The sequence below is a fragment of the Aethalodelphis obliquidens genome, unplaced genomic scaffold (genome assembly GCF_003676395.1).
Source record: "Aethalodelphis obliquidens isolate GAN/ISIS:26980383/991018 unplaced genomic scaffold, ASM367639v1 scaffold7, whole genome shotgun sequence".
NCBI classification, from domain to species: domain Eukaryota; kingdom Metazoa; phylum Chordata; class Mammalia; order Artiodactyla; family Delphinidae; genus Aethalodelphis; species Aethalodelphis obliquidens.
This window is the reverse complement of record NW_020837951.1, coordinates 48668154-48686130: the sequence shown is the minus strand read 5'-3', so window position 1 is coordinate 48686130 and position 17977 is coordinate 48668154. Positions and strand designations below refer to the sequence as shown.

Here is a 17977-nt window from a genome sequence, read left to right as displayed (position 1 = left end):
CACACACACACACACACACACACACACACACACACACACACACACACGCTTCCCTCCAGTACTTGCCTCCCACTCTGTACTGGAGCTCTTGGTAATAATAAGCTAGACAGCAGGAACAATGTGCTTTTAAATGCCAGATTCTGAATCTATTAGAATTTTAAATAGATTCTTCCTAAGGAACACAGTGTTCTGTGCCTTTTCTTTATAAAAAGAATACTTGGGCTAACCTGAAATACTGCAATGTCTATTTTTTCAAGGATAAAAAATGGCATTTTCAGTATGTTACAAGAACATAAATTAACTGCATACAAACAATGCAACAAAAGTGGCATTTTCAGTTAATGTTTTAATTGATGCAAAATTTTCTATAATTTTATCCTTTGGTAGATTAATCTTAAAGATTTTTTTTCTGCCAGGTTGTTGAGGAGTACACAAAAAGAGAAGAAGAAATAGAGCAATTAACTGAGGAACTAAAGATAAAGAATGTTGAACTGGATAAATATAGGGAAAACATTTCACAGGTAATTATTCAACCGTTTTCTTTTTCTCATGTGCTTACCATTATCATATGGGAATGTAGGATAATGCAAAATGAAATGATACATTGCATTTTTTCTTAGAAGCGTATGTTCTCATGACCAGATTGATATTGATATTAAATTTGTTTTATATAAAGTTTTGTATCAATGCAAGGACACTTTTTAAATTGTGTTTTTATATTGCCTTTACTTGCAGGTAAAAGAAAGGTGGCTGAATCCTTTAAAAGAGCTGGTAGAAAAAATTAATGAAAAATTTAGCAATTTTTTTAGTTCCATGCAGTGTGCTGGTGAAATTGATCTCCATACAGAAAATGAGGTAAAATTGCATTTGAAATGTTTCCTGGCAAGTAATTTTAATTATATGCTAAAAGTACATGTAAATTGTTTATTTACTCTAAAGTTATATCTGTGAAAATTTTGCTTACAAAAAAATTGTCCTAAGGAAGGAAAAGACCATATATGGGATTCCATCAGGCTCATTTTTTTTTTTTTTTGGTGACGTTGGAGATTAGTGACTAATACCTTACAAAGTCTTTTCATATCCAGTCTAAGTAATGGTTACTCAGGTGTGGTAAGCAAATGCATTGCTTTTTGAATTTACTACTCATTTGAAGAGTCATAAACAAATTGGTAAACATAACTGAAACATAGTATAGTATCAGTGGTTTCCTTTTGATCAAAAATTTGAGTTCACAAGAATAAAAATATTTAGAAATTTGGTACTAATTTCTTGAGCTACGTTCATGCATTGCAGTTGTGGATAAAATAAGATTTCCATTAAGAAATGTGTAGGGGCTTCCCTGGTGGCGCTGTGGTTGAGGGTCTGCCTGCCGATGCAGGGGACACGGGTTCGAGCCCCGGTCTGGGAGGATCCCACATGCCGCGGAGCGGCTGAGCCTGTGTGCCACAACTGCTGAGCCTGCGCATCTGGAGCCTGTGCACCGCAACAAGAGAGGTCGCGATAGCGAGAGGCCTGTGCACCGCGATGAAGAGTGGCCCCAGCTTGCCACAACTAGAGAAGGCCCTCGCACAGAGATGAAGGCCCAACACAGCCATAAATTAATTAATTAATTTGAAAAAAAAAAGAAGTGTGTAAAGAGGGACTTCCCTGGTGGTCCAGTGGTTAAGACTTTGCCTTACAGTATAGGGGGTGTGGGTTCAGGCCCTGGGTCGGGGAGCTAAGATCCCACATGCCTCTCAGCCAAAAAGCCAAAACATAGAATAGAAGCAATATTGTAACAGACTCAATAAAGACTTCAAAAATGGTCCACATCAAAAAAATATACATATAAAAAAGAAATGTGTAAAGAGATGAACTAGGATGTGCTTCAAAATAATTGGGAAAGAGGAGTGGGTGGAGTTATAGATGAAACAAGATTGGTCATGTATTGATCATAGTTGAGACTAGTTGATGGTAGATACATTAAGCTTATTTTAGGGTTCTAATTTTGTAAATGTTGAAATTTTTCCCTTATAAAGCAAGGTAGCACCTTTATTTCCCCTTAGGAACTTTGCCCCATGACTCCTTTATCTGCTTAGTGTGAGACATAAGGATAGCAAACATCATTTCACTTTAAGTTTTAGTAAGATATTAGACCTGCCATGAGAATTGTCATCTACATAGTGTGGGCTTGTTAGAAGGAAGGGATGTGTTATAACATATAATTTATAATATACTTTCTATGTACCAGACACTGTGCCAAGCACTTCTAGGTTTATCTTGTTTAATCCTCAGAACCATTCTATAAAGCAGAATGGTTTAAAACCGTATTTTATAAATAAACTGAAACAGTAAAATATTAGAACCACTTACTCTCTGCAAGCTCTAGAGGTCTCCAAGGATCTATTTAGATAAAACTAATATCATGAGGTTTTAAGTTCTTTACTCTTATAATTGATTGATTCAGTCTATTTTCAAAAAAATGTATGGAATTACCAGAGAAAACTCCCACCTTTCATCAACTTTTTAAATGTTTTATAGGAAGACTATGATAAATATGGAATTCGAATCAGAGTCAAATTTCGCAGTAGCACTCAACTACATGAATTAACTCCTCATCATCAAAGTGGAGGTGAAAGAAGCGTTTCTACCATGTTATACTTGATGGCACTTCAGGAGCTTAATAGATGTCCATTCAGAGTAGTTGATGAAATCAATCAGGTATAGCTTATTCTTTTATTGGGTTTCACTGTATCTTGTAATAGATTTAAATCTAATCATTATTATTGTCATTGTTTAGGGAATGGACCCAATCAATGAACGGAGAGTGTTTGAAATGGTTGTAAATACTGCTTGTAAAGAAAACACATCTCAGTATTTCTTTATTACACCAAAGGTAGGTAATAAGTAACCTAAAAATACTCATACTCAGAAGTCCCTCGTGGCTAAAACATATAGCAGATTTTGGCCCAGTATGTAAATATGAGCAGGAACACTCCCAAAATAGAACTAAAAAGATTATAGTAATATTTATATTATTAAAGGGGACAAGTTCCAGTGACATACTTAATCAGAAACCTTGTTAGATGTTGTCAGAGGAAGAAACATAGGAGGCATAGTATTATGGTCTAGAACTGAGATTTCCTCCATGCTTTTGGCACTTATTCTTCCTCTAAAGAAGTTCCTCTTTTAGCACTAAAAAATGACAGGAGAATATAAACCCTAGAACGCTGGTCCTTCTCATTTCTCCAGAAAGGTCTGTTTTGGTGCTGTGCTCTACCCTTTTTTAATTCACCACTGCCACTGACTTGGCCCAGAGGCAGTCCTAAGTACCCCATGATCTTCTGTTCATATATTAACTTTGGAGAAAGAAAAAGAATTATCTTCACAGAGAATTTTCCATAAGCTAGGACCATTACAATGGGAAATTTTCTTTTGTGAGTCAATTATAAAACTGATGTACAGTAATCAAAGATGTATTTATTAATGTAATCAGGTTTTTTTAACTAAAGTGTTCAATGAAAAATTTCATTGGAAATCCTATCTTAAATTCAATTTTTTATTGAATAGTATAATCTGTCTTCTTTTTCCAGCAGATACCCTGTGGAGTAGCTAGATCTGTTAATTCCCTATTGTTTACCAAACATGTTGGCCTATAAACCAAACCTCCCTGTTACATACACTTTTCAGGCTACGAATCTATCACAGTGCCTCACCACAGAAGTTGCTTGAGAAGTGTTTTGTGGATAAAACAGTGAAAGTATCCTAGGAAAATTCTGGAGGACACACTTTTCCAGAGTCAACCTAAGAAGTTGTATGATCCCATTTGGCCTATGAATATAGAGGGCTCCCAAGGCATGTTGATGATTCCTTAGGCCGCGCTTCAGATGCGCTAATTCAAATGAAGATCACAGTCGGGCAGGGTGTGTACTGAATTGAGAACTTAAGAGTTTCATTCATATTACAAATAAAATATTTGACTACACACATGTAAGGTTGGAAAGTTGTGCTTCTTAACGGAAAGCATTATATGACGGTTTGTTTTAACACTTACAGCTCCTGCAAAATCTTCCTTATAATGAAAAGATGACGGTGTTATTTGTCTACAATGGTCCTCATATGCTAGAACCAAACAGATGGAATTTAAAGGCTTTCCAAAGGAGGCGGCGCCGTATTACATTCACTCAGCCTTCTCAATAAAAGTAAAGGGCAAGAACTTTGGGACTTTTCTGTTAAATCCTGTATATAAGTGTGGCTCAACTGAATAAAAGTTAGGAGATTCATTAAGACTAAAAGATCAGTTATTTTTGGAAACCCACTATTAGATACAAATGGGTCGATGAAAAGAGACCATAATAACTTCTTTCTGTGGAACATCATCTGGTAGTAAAAATTAAGTCTTCTTGAGTCCTTAGCACTCTGACCATAAGTCATTGGGTCCCCATTTTTAAAAGTATTTGCTACTCAAATCAAAGGTACAGTGGAAGGGCTTATCAATTACAAGAAGTTTAATTGACATGGTAACCCTGAGCTTTACTTGCAAAGTAGTTTTAATTACTTTTAGAGTCTAAAGATGACTCTACAGCTTAAGCCACAGTTTTTCCCAGTGTTATATTTAATTTTTAAAATTTGATATGGAAATGTCTAGTCTAATGTATAGTAATAATTTATGGCAAATCTATTCATTTCTTCCTATTAAAAAGATACCTTATCTCCACTAGGAAATGGAATTTTATGAGCCTTTAAAAAAAGTTTTATGAAACTTGATACTATATTGGTATCTCAAAGAAGGGAAAAGTATTGGGGTTCAAAAATGGTAGCAGGACTTCTTTGAAATGCCACAAGGTGGCCACTAGATGATGCAAAAAATGCAACCAAAAGATTGACAGAGAATAAAATCAAGTGCCAAGGGTTTTTAAAGAATAACCCTGTAAAATGTGGGTGAGGTTTTTTGGGTTTTGGTGGTTTTTTCCTTTTTTTAATTTAAAGTCAGTTGTATTTTACATCTTAAATTTCTAAAGCATTTTCTTAATTATTTTTAGGAAGATTTTTCTTAAGATTTCATATACTGGTTTCTACAGTTTATATTTGAAATTTCTCAGTGTTAATGTAAAGAGTGAGGAAAAGTATTGATTTGTTTAAAACCATAATGTTTTTAGAATCTAAGCTTATATAGGTCCTAAAACTTAGTGTTGATCCTACCCCATTATCTTAGAAAATCTAGTTTAAACTGTTCTTTCAACGTGAAAGAATTAGATGAGAAAATCATTTGTTTATCTCTGCATTATATTAATTAACAGTGCCAAAAAAAATTCTATTCTTTTAAATATTGTAAAATAACGGACTAGATCAAGGACATATCTTTGAACAATGGACTGGATCTGTGCCGGTAATAACAGAATTATTTTTTTGACTTGGCAGCTTGACTAAGTTGAAGAATTGCAGTCAGTTTGGGTTTTGTATGTTCTTAAATAGCCACTGAAATGATTCTTGTTAGGTCAAAAAACAAACCTCTTACTTGGACATTTTCTCTTTAAAAAGCTATTTTTTTCTTCATAAAATTTTTAAAAGAGCCTTCCCCTCTTAAACTAAGTCTAATGCATATACTATGAAAATATTTTAAAATAACATTTTTTCTAGTGCAAACAGCTCATGTAAACCTTGAAAACCTTGGTAACATATTAGTAAATGGATGTTGTTACCAAATGTTTTTGTTGTTTAATACTTCGTTTTCCACCAAAGTATCTTTACTAATATGTGCTTGGTGTAGTTTGTTTATTGTCTGAGTTAGTGCCAGTCATCTTATTTCTGCAAAATGATTATCAATGTGAAAAAGAAGTTTGAAGATTAGGTGTGTTTGAAAATAAAATGGTCAACTACCTTTCAGTTTACATATGCCAATAATTATTCCATACCTTGTTTATAAGCATTTCTCTCTTTCTAGTGGACAAATATTCGGTTTTTACATTGAATGTTGACCTGTGAAGAATAGTAAGTCTAGCGCATTAGTCTCAGCCACTTGAAGCTTCACATATTTTCTGTAAAAGTTGATTTTAATTACATACAAATTGTAAAAACTTCAAGTAACAGTCTGATTTGATGAATAAAATATTTAAAACCCTAAGGTGACAAGCAAGTATTTTTAATGACAAAATCTTCATTGATTTGCATAAGGAGAGAAATTAAAAGGTTTTTAGCATTAAGTAAAAGGAAAGATTTCTTGCTGCTTTCTAACTGTCTTTTGGACATGTGCTTATTTTCTTTGGAGTATGAATCTTTAGTGTGTAAAAGAATATAATTTGAGGGAATTCCCTGGTGGTCCAGTGATTAGGACTCCACGCTTTCACTGCCAAGGGCCCGGGTTCAATCCCTGGTCGGGGAAGTAAGATCCTGCAAGCTGTGCAGTGCAGTGAAAAAAAAAAAAGTGTAATTTTGTCCTGCTATTTTGTGTGTGTGTGTGTGTGTGTGTGTGTGTGTGTGTGTGTGTGTGTAATTGGAAAAAAACTCTGTGGGAAATGCTACTTTGTTGGTAATAAATGCATATTTTCATATTCTTTTGGTGTATGTCATTTTAAATGAGAACTGTTTTTATATACTTTGAACCTTCGTAAGAGTCATTTTGGTTTTCAGATTTGCTGAAAAGTTTATTGAATGCCTACCATTTACAGAACAGTGTTTGGCTGTCCATGTTCAAAAGGATAGAAAATGTAGTCCCTTGTCTGCCTGCAAGGAAATTAGTCTAAATGAGTCAAGAAATAAAAGAAAAAAAGGTTTAAACCACCTAAAGAAACCAGTTATAAGGCAAGTATAAATATTTTTAGGTTGAAACCTTAGATGGCCTGCAAGAGAGCCTTGAATATGTCATCTTTACTTATGTGTCTATGTAACTAGTTAAACTTCAGCCACTGTTACTCAAGAGGGGGATGGTGAATACTGGGGACAAGCAGGAGTCTCTGCCACAGACCCAAGGAGATAACTGATTACCCTATGGCCTATTGACATTGTTTTCAGAGAAAAGACTTGGTAGGTTTTCCATCACACTCATAAAAATCCAGTTGTCACAGCCTTCAAGATTTCTACAAATCTCCCCACTCTACCCTGATCTAAAATAGCATCCCTAAGCTGCTCTACTGTGCTCTTACCCTGGTTTCTCTTCATAGCATTTATCACTACTTATCATTATGTATTTTGTTCCTTGTCTGTCTTCTTCACTAGACTCTGAGTTCTCTGAAGACACAGACTTTTTTGTGTTGATTGCTACCTCCCCAGGACATAGAAAAATGCTTATCAGTACATAGTAAGCACTCAGTAACTGTAGCATGAATGAATGCCCTTTCTCACAACACTGACAGATATTTGAGCATATTTATTCCATTATTCACGTAGTCAATCCTTATTTACGTGTACCACTGGGAAAGCACTATGCTGTGTATTTTGAATAAAAAATAGAGCCTGCATATGATTCCACTATCAAGAAACTTAGTTTAGGGTGGAGATTCCGGTTCAAGATGGCGAACCCCATCTTGAAGATCTTGAACTCACCTTTTCCCACAGACACACTGAGTCTACAGCTACATATGGAAAATTCCTCTTAAAAAAAACCTAAAGGCTGGCTGAGTGATGACTACACATCAGGCAAGCAAGAAAATCACATCGAAGAGGGCAGGAGAGGCTGGAACACAAACTCACCATAAACCCCACCCCTGGCGGGCCCCAAATTGGAAGAGAACTCACAACCTGGAGCTTCTTGATGAGAAGTGAAGGGTTGGAACCCCACATCAGGCACCCCAACTTTTAAGACCTACACCTGAAAGACAAGCCACAATCTAATTTTGATAACCACTGGGGCTTATGTCCCAAGACCCAAACTGCAGTGATCTGAAAAATGGCTCTTAAAAGGCTGGTGTGCTCAAACTCACCAACCCCAGGGCCCAGCTTAGAAGCAGCATATCACACCCAGACATAAAGGGAAGAAGGCTCACCTGCTTGAATTGAAGCATCAGCCTTCCTGAGGGCAGGCATCTACTTTGACGTGCACATCTGGGAGCTGGCTAGGACATTCCGGGGACAGAGACTGGCAAGTGCTATTTTCATGCTCTCCCTTTGCCATGCTCCAGAGCATAACTGTCCCTCGGGTGAGAGCTTTCACATGCATCTGATGCCCTTATTTTGCTGGCCACTGCCTGGAGAACACCTCTTGATCGCCTAGCTCTGGAGGCCAGGGTAGCTTGTGTTCCTGGTCCCATAGGACTATAAGAATCAGTGTCACCAGAAAAATCCGGTGCCCCTATTTTTGTGGCTGCTGCCAGCAAGCACCTCTACACTGCCTGACTCTGGTAGCCGTGGGGCCTATGCCAGTGGGTCCCACAGGACAATAATCAATGGAGAAAGAGTTCTTAAATAGCTACCATCCCCAGAGAATGGCAAGAGGCAACAGACCCAGGAGTTCAGTCTGTGCAGGAGACCTATAAAAAAATCATGGCTGCAGCCTGAGGGACAGGCTTCTGATTAATCACACTTCTGGGGGCTGTAAATATTTTCCAGAGGTCTGGGAGAGGGGTACTATCTTCAAGTTCTCTCATTGCCATGCTCCAGAGTGCCAGTGTCTCCCAGAGGGGAGCTTTACACATGTCTGGTACCCTGGTTTTTATATCCAGTCCTCACTTTTTGCAGCTTCTGCCCAAGAGACGGCCCTTGACTGGCTGGCTGATGGCCAGGGGGGCTTGCATTCCTGGGCCCCACAGGACTGTGGCTATCACAGAGACAGTTCTTGGCAGAACACTGCACACAGAGCAGACTGAAATATACCCTCACCCCAGTCTTTCTGTGAAGTTGGCCTCTTTACTTGTCCTGGAGCTTTGGCCTGAGAAGCAGACTTCAAATTTGGCACACAGCGAGTGGCCTACGAAGTTCTCAAGGGATACAGGCCATGGATGCCATCCTGGTGCTCTCCCTCTGCCTTGCTCCAGCTGGCTGGTATCTCCCAAAAAACAGCTTATACACTTGTCTGGAGCCACAGCTTTTTTGCCACCCAGGGATACCTCCAGATTTCCTGGCTCTGGGAGCCAACAGGGTTTACACTTGGAGTCCCACAGGACTCCATATATTTCCATAGTATTAAAAGCTGCTGCCTGAGGATCTGGCTTCCTATCAGCCTGAATCTAGGTAGTGAGAACCTCCCCCTGGGACATGGACAGGTCTTGGCACACCCTCAACTACTGGGAGCTATTAACAATATAATAGGTGCTTGGACAATCACAAAGGTTTGAGAGGAAACCAAAGGCTAAGGCAGGGTTGAACAACTTTCATCTGCTACACAAGGCCATTCCTTTAGGACTGAGAGAAGTGGTGGTTTTATCTACTGCACATAGGGAGTCAAGAAAACAAAGGAACAGAGGAATATGTTCCAAACAAAATTACAAGATAAGAGCTCAGGGGGAAAAAAGGCTTAATAAAATGGAGATAAGTAATTTATGTGATAAAGGGTTAAAAGTAATGATTATGAAGATGCTCAACAAACAGGGGAATAAAATAAATGAACACAGAACTTCAACAAAGAGTTGGAAAACATAAGGTATCAAACAGAAGTCACAGAGCTGAAGAATATAATAACAACTGAAAAGTACACTAGAGGGTTCAGCAAGAGACTAAATAAAGTAGAAGAAATAATCAGCTAACCTGAAGACAAGGCAGTGGAATTCTCCCTATCAGAGCAGCATGAGGGGAAAAAAATGAAAAAGATAGTTTAAGGACTTAGGAAACCATCAAATAGGGTAACATTCACATTATAGGGCTCCCAGAAGGAGAAGAGAGAAAGGGGCAGAAAAATTGTTTGAGGAAACAATAGCTGAAAAGTTCCCTAAATTGAGGAAGAAAACAGCAATCAGATACAAGAAGGCTAGAGAGTTCCAAATAAGAGGAACCCAAAGAGATCCACACCAAGACACATTTTCTTAAAATGTCAAAGCTTAAAGATAAGGAGAGAGTCTTAAAAGCAGTAAGAGAAAGCCAACTTGCTACATACAAGAGAATCCTCATAAGATTATCAGCAGATTTTACAGCAGAAATTTTGTAGGCCAGAAGGGAATGGCACTCTTTCACAGTGCTGAAAGAAAAGAAAAAAAAAAAAACTTCCAACAAAGAATACTCTACCTGACAGTGTTATCATTCAGAATTAAAGGAGAGATAAAGAGTTTTCCAGAGAAGCAAAAACTAAAGGAGTGTATCACCACTAAACTGGTCTTATAAAAATGTTAGTGGGACTTCTTTAAGCTGAAAAGAAACTGTATTAATTAGTAACAAGAAAATATATGAAAGAATGAATCTCACTGGAAAGATAAATACAGAAAAGGGTTAATCAATTTTAAAGCTAGTATGAAGGTTAAAAGACAAAAGTAAAAATAACTGATTACAATAATTAAGTAACACAAGATAAAAAATATAAATGTAATATCAAAAACATAGAAGTTGGTTGGTTGGAATAGAGTAAAAATGTAGAGCTTTAAAATGAGATCAGTCTTAAACTGTTATTGACTTAAGACTCCTACAGATATAAGTTGTTATATGTAAGCCTCATGGTAACACAAGGCAAAATTTTGTAGTAGATATATGAAAGATAAAGGAATTTAAGTCTACCAGTAAAGAAAGTCATCAAACCACAAAGGAGGAGAGGAAGAGAAGATGAGAACAGAGAGGAACTACAGAACAACCAGAAAACAATGAACAAGTGGCCATAAGTTCCTACTTATCAATAATTACTTTAAGTGTAAATGAACTAAATTCTCCAATCAAAGACATGGAGTGGACGAATTGATTAAGAAAAACAAGACCCATCTATATACTGTCTACAAGAGACTCACTTCAGATTTATAGACACACACAGACTGAAAATGAATCAGTGGAAAAAGATATTCCATGCAAATGAAAACAACAACAAAAGCAGGGGTAGCTATACTTATATCAGGCAAAATAGACTTTAAAACAAAGAATATTATGAGAGACAAAGAAGGGCATTCCAAAATGATAAAGAGGTCAATCCAACTAGGGGACATAATATTTGTACACCCAACATAGTAGCACCTAAATGTAAAAAGCATATATTAAAGACCTAAAGGGAGAAATAGACAACAATACAATAATGGTAGGAGGCTTTAATACCCCACTTATGTCAATGGATAGATCATCTAGGCAGAAAATCAATGAAGAAACCACAGCCTTAAATGACAAATTAGATCAGGTGAACTTAACAGATATATACAGAACATTCCATCCCAAAGCAGCACTATATACATTCTTCTCAAGTACACATGGAACATTCTCCAGGATAAATCATATGTTAGGCCACTAAACAAGTCTTAATAAATTTAGGAGAAGTCATATCAAGCATCTCTTCTGACCACAGCAGTATAAAACTAGAAATCAGTTACACGAAGAAAACTGGAAAATGCAAAAATATGTAGAGATTAAACAAGATACTACTGAACAATCAATGGGTCAAAGAAGTCAAAAGAAAAAAAATACCTTGAGGGACTTTCCTGGTGGCACAGTGGTTAAGAATCTGCCTGCCAATGAAGGGGACATTGGTTCGATCCCTGGTCCAGGAAGATCTCACATGCCGTGGAGCAACTAAGCTTATGTGCCACAACTACTGAAGCCCATGCACTCTAGAGCCCACGTGCTGCAACTATTGAGTGCACGTGCTGCAACTACTGAAGCCTGCACGCTCCAGGGCCCGTGTGCCACAACTACTGAGCCCGTGTGCTGCAACTACTGAAGCTCGTGCACCTAGAGCCTGTGATCTGCAACAAAAGAAGCCACTGCAATAAGAAGCCCGTGAACCACAATGAAGAGTAGCTCCTACGTGGCACAACTAGAGAAAGCCTGCGTGCAGCAATGAAGACCCAATGCAGCCAAAAATAAAGATAAAAATTGAAAAAATTTTAAAAAATACATTGAGACCAAAAAAAAAGAGAAAGAAACAGAACATACCAAAATTTATGGGTTGCAGCAAAAGCAGTTAAAGGGGGAAGTTCATAGCTATAAATGCATACCTCACACAACAAGAAAAGTCTCAAACAACCTAACTATATACCTCAAGGAACTAGAAAAAGCAGAACAAACAAAGACCAAAGTTAGTAAAAGGAAATAACAAAGATCAGAGCAAAAATAAATGAAATAGAGACTAAAAAGACAATAAAAAAGATCAAGGAAACTAAGGGCTGCTTTTTGGAAAGATAAACAAAATTGACAAAACTTTAGCTAGACACACCAAGAGAAAAAAAGAGGACTCAAATAAATAAAATCAGAAATGAAAGTGGTATCAATTATAAAATATAATCAATTATAATTGATACCACTGAAATACAAAAGATTAGAAGAGACCAATACGAACAATTATACACCAACAGATTGGATGATCTAGAAGAAATGGATAAATTACTAGAAACATACAACCTTTCAAGGCAGCTGTGAAGAAACAGAAAATCTTAACAGACCGATTACTAGTAACAAGATTGTATCAGTAATCAAAAACTCCCCAACAAACAGAAGTTCAGGATTAAGTGGCTTCATTGGTGAATTTTATCAAACATTCTAAGAAGAAATAATACCAACCCTTTTTCAAACTCTTCCAAAAAACAGAAGAGGAGGGAACTCCTCCAAACTCAATGTATGAGGCCAGCATTACCCTGATACCAAAACCAGACAAGGATGCCACAAGAAAAGAAAATGTCAGGCCAATGTCCCTAATGAACACAGATGTAAAAATCCTCAACTAAATATTAGCAAACCAAATTCAACAATACATTAAAAGGATCCAGTGGGATTTATATCAGGTATGCAAGGATGTTTCAATGTCCATATTAACAAAATGAGTGGTAAAAATCATACGATCATCTCATTAGATGCAGAAAAACATCTGACTGAATTCAACGTCCATTCATGATAAAAACTCTCAACAAAGTGGGGATAGAGGAAACATGCCTCAACATAACAAAGACCATATATGACAGACCTACAGCTAATATCATATTCAACAGTATAATGCTAAAAGCTTTTTCTCTAAGATCAGGAACAAGACAAGGATGCCCACTTCCACCACTTTTATTCTACATAGTATTGAAAGTCCTAACTAGAGCAATTAAGCAAGAAAATGGAATAAAAGGCATCCAAATTGGAAAGAAAGAACTAAAACTCACTATTTACAGATGACATAATACAATATGTAGAAAACCCTTAAGACTCTACCAAAAAACTGATAGAACTAATAAATGAATTCAGTAACGTTTCAGGATACAGGATCAATGCAAAAACTCTCTTACATTTTTATATGCTAATAATGAACTATCAGAAAAATAAACTAAGAAAACAATCTTTTTTACAATTACATCAAAAAGAATAAAATACCTAGCAATAAATTTAACCAAGGAGGTGAAAGACATGTATACTGAAAAGTACAAAATGTTAATGAAAGAAACTGAACACAACACAAATAAAAAGATACCCTGTGCTAATGGATTGGAAGAATATTGTTAAAATGTCCGTACTACCCAAAGCAATCTACTAACTCAATAAAATTCTTAACAAAATTCCAGTGACATTTTTCACAGAAATAGAACAAACAATCCTAAAATTCGTATAGAACCACAAAAGACGCTGAATAGCCAAAGCAAATTTGAGAAAGAAGAACAAAGCTGGAGGCATCACATTCCCTGATTTCAAACTAGAGTTGGCTCTTCAACAATGGAGGGGTTAAGGGCACCAACCTGCCACACAGTCATCTGTGTGTATAACTTAACAGTCAGTCCTCCATATCTGCAGTTCCACACTGCTTGCGTAGTACTGTAGTGTGTATTTAGTGAAAAATCCAGGTATAAGTGAATCCATGCAGTTCAAACCCATGTTGTTCAAGGGTCCACTTATATTACAAAGTTATAGTAATTAACACAGTACGTTATTGGCATAAAAACAATCACACAAGTCAATGGAACAGAAGTAAGAGCCCAGAAATAAACCCACACATATATGATCAATTAATTTATGACAAAGGAGCCAAGAATACACAGTGGGGAAAGGACAATCTCTTTAAGAAATGACGTTAGGAAAAGTGGACAGCCACATGCAAAATAATGAAACTGGACCGCTATCTTACACCATACACAAAAATTAACTCAAATGGATTAAAGACTTAAACATAAGACCTGAAACCACAAAACTCCTAGAAGAAAGATAGGTGGTAAGCTCCTTGACACAGGTTTTAGTAATGATGTTTTTAATCTGACACCAAAAGCAAAAACAACAAAAGCAAAAGTAAACAGGTTGGACTAGATCAAACTAAAAAGCTTCTGCACAGGACAGGAAACCAGTAACAAAATGGAAAGGTAACCTACTGAATGGGAGAAAATATTTGCAAATAATATATCTGATAAGGGATTAATATCCAAAATATATAAAGCCTTCATATGACTTAATAGGAAAAAATACATATACCTACTTAAAAATGGGCAGAAGATCTGAATAGGCATTCTTCCAAAGAAGACATACAGATGACCAACAGATACATGAAAAAGATAAACAAAGTTGATAAATTTTTAGCCAGACTCATCAAGAAAAACATGGAGAGGGCCCAAATCAATAAAATTAGAAATGAAAAAGGATAAGTTATAACAAACACCACGGAAATACAAAAGACATTAAGAGACTACGAAAAGCCACTATGTGCCAATAAAATGGACATCCAAACAGAAATGGACTAATCCTTAGAAAGGTACAATCTCCCAAGACTGAACCAGGAAATGGAAAACATGAACAGACCAATCGCAACTACTGAAATTGAAACAATCATTTAAAAACTCCCAACAAACAGAAGTCTAGGACCAGATGGCTTCACAGATGAATTACATCAAACATTTAGAGAAGAGTTACCACCTATCTTTCTGAAAATATTCCAAAAAATTGCAGAGGAAGGAACACTCCCAAACTCATTCTGAGGGCACCATCACCCTGGTACCAAAACCAGACAAAGATACCACAAAAAAAGAAAATTACAGGCCAATACCACTGATGAACATAGATGCAAAAATCCTCAACAAAATACTAGCAAACCAAATCCAACAATACATTAAAAGGATCATACACCATGGTCAAGTGGGATTTATCCCAGGGATACGAGTATTCTTCAGTATCTGAAAATCAATCAGTGTGATACACCACATTAACAAATTGAAGAATAAAAACCATATGATCATCTCAATAGATGCAGAAAAAGCTTTTGACAAAATTCAACATCCATCTATGATAAAAAAAAAAACAAAGAAACAAATGTCTCCAGAAAGTGGGCAAAGAGGGAACCTATCTCAACATAATAAAGGTCATATATGACAAACCCACAGCTAACATCATTCTCAACAGTGAAAAGCTGAAAGCATTTCCTCTAAGATCAGGAATGAGACAAGGATGCCCACTCTCACCCCTTTTATTCAACATAGTTTTGAAAGTCTAGCCATGGCAATCAGAGAAGAAAAAGAAATAAAAAGAATGCAAATTGGAAAAGAAGAAGTAAAACTGTCACTGTTTGCAGATAACATGATACTATAAACAGAATATTCTAAGGATGCTGCCAGAAAACTACTAAAGCTCATCAATGAATTCAGTAAAGTTGCAGGATACAAAATTAATACACAAAAATCTCTTGCATTCCTATACATTAACAACAAAATATCAGAAACAGAAATTAAGGAGTCCCATTTACTACTGCATCAAAAAGAATAAAATACCTAGGAATAAACCTATCTAAAGAGGCAAAAGACCTGTACTCTGAAAACCATAAGATGTTGATGAAAGAAATCGAAGATGATACAAACAGATGGAAAGATGTACTGTGTGCTTGGATAGAAAAAATCAATATTGTCAAGATGACTATACTACCCAAGGCAATCTACAGATTCAGTGCAATTCCTATCAAATTACCAATGGCATTTTTCACAGAACTAGAACAAAAAAAATTTTTAATTTGTATGGAAACACAAAAGACCCTGAATAGCCAAAGCAATCTTGAGAAAGCAAAAGCTGGAGGAATCAGACTCCCTGACTTCAGACTATACCACAAAGCTACAGTCATCAAAACAGTATGGTACTGGCACAAAAACAGACATAGATCAATGGAACAGGACAGAAGGCTCAGAATAAACCCACGCACCTATGACCAATTAGTCTAAGACAAAGGAGGCAGGAATATACAATGGAGAAAAGACAGTCTCTTCTATAAGTGGTGCTGGGAAAACTGGGCAGCTATGTGTAAAAGAATGAAATTAGAACACTCTCTAATACCATACACAAAAATAAATTCAAAATGGATTAAAGACCTAAATGAAAAACCAGATATTTTAAAACTCCTAGAGGAAAACATAGGCAGATCACTGTTTGAAACATATCACAGATATCTTTTTGGATCTGTCTCCTCCTAGAGTAATGACAATAAAAACAAAAGTAAACAAACGGGACCTAGTTAAACTTAAAAGCTTTTGCAAAGCAAAGGAAATCATAAACAAAATGAAAAGACAACCTACAGAATGGGAGAAAATATTTGCAAACAATGTGACCAACAAGGGATTAATCTCCAAAATATACAAATAGCTCATACAGCTCAATATCAAAACAACCCAATAATAAAATGGGCAGAAGATCTAAACAGACATTTCTAGGGACTCCCCTGGTGGTCCAGTGGTAAAGAATCTGCCTTCCAATGCAGGGGACACAGGTTCAATCCCTGGTCAGGAAACTAAGATCCCACATGCCATGGGGCAACTAAGCCCGCATGCCGCAACTACTGAGCTCGTGTGCCTCAACGAGAGAGCCCGTGTGACAGAACTACAGAGCGCACGCACCACAACTGGAGAAAACCCACACGCCACAACCAGAGAGAAGGCTGCAAGCCACAACAAAGACCTGATGCAGCCAAAAAAAATAATAGACGTTTCTCCAAAGAAGACATACAGATGGCCAAAAAGCACATGCAAATATGCTCAACATCACTAATCATTAGAGAAATGCAAATCAAAACTCCAATGAGGTATCACCTCACACCACTCAGAATGGCCATCATCAAAAAGTCTAGGGACTTCCCTGGCAGTCCAGTGGTTAAGAATCCACACTACCATCGCAGGCGGCACAGGTTTGGTCCCTGGTCAGAAAACTAAAATCCCGCAGTGCAAAAAAAAAAAAAAAAAAAAAAAAAGTCTACAGATAATAAATGCTGGAGAGGAGGTGGAGAAAAGAGAACCCTCCTACACTGTTTGTGGGAATGTAAATTGATACAGCCACTAGGAAGAACAGTATGGAGGTTCCTTTAAAAACTAAAAATAGAGCTACCAGGACTTTCCTGGTGGTCCAGCAGTTGAGACTCTGTGCTTCCAGTGCAGGAGGCATGGGTTCGATCCCTGGTCGGGGAACAGGGATGCTGCATGCTGCGTGGTGCAGTAAGTAAGTAAAGAAGTAAAATAAATAAATAAATAGCTACCATATAATCCTGCAATCCCACTCCTGGGCATATATTTGGAGAAAACCATAATCTGAAATGATACATGCACCCCAATATTCATTGCAGCACTATTTACAATAGCAAGACATGGAAGCAACCTAAGTGTCCATCAACAGATGAATGGATAAAGAAGAATATATATATATATATATATATATATATATATATATATATATATATATATATATACACAATGGAATATTAGCCATAAAAAAGAATGAAATAATGCCACTTGCAGCAACATGGATGGACCTAGAGATTACTATACTAAGTGAAGTAAGTCAGAAAGAGAAAAATACCATATGATATCACTTATATGTGGAATCTAAAATATCACACAGATGAACTTATTTACAAAACAGAAATAGACTCACAGATATAGAAAGCAAACTATGGTTACCAAAGGGGAGGGAAGGGATAAATTAAGAGTTTGGGATTAAAATATACACCCTACTATATATA

At 36.7% G+C, this 17977-nt stretch overlaps 1 protein-coding gene across 1 annotated transcript in view; it reads left to right on the top strand.

Annotated features, from left to right (window-relative positions):
• SMC5 (structural maintenance of chromosomes 5) overlaps positions 1 to 6103 on the top strand; it is a 99263-nt gene extending 93160 nt beyond the window's left edge. The window contains exons 20-24 of the mRNA XM_027105963.1: positions 417 to 521; positions 736 to 855; positions 2521 to 2700; positions 2780 to 2875; positions 4036 to 6103. Coding sequence (XP_026961764.1) covers positions 417 to 521; positions 736 to 855; positions 2521 to 2700; positions 2780 to 2875; positions 4036 to 4179 — 645 coding nt within the window. The 3' untranslated portion in view covers positions 4180 to 6103. The remainder of the gene's footprint in view (positions 1 to 416; positions 522 to 735; positions 856 to 2520; positions 2701 to 2779; positions 2876 to 4035) is intronic.
• Positions 6104 to 17977: the final 11874 nt, after the last annotated feature.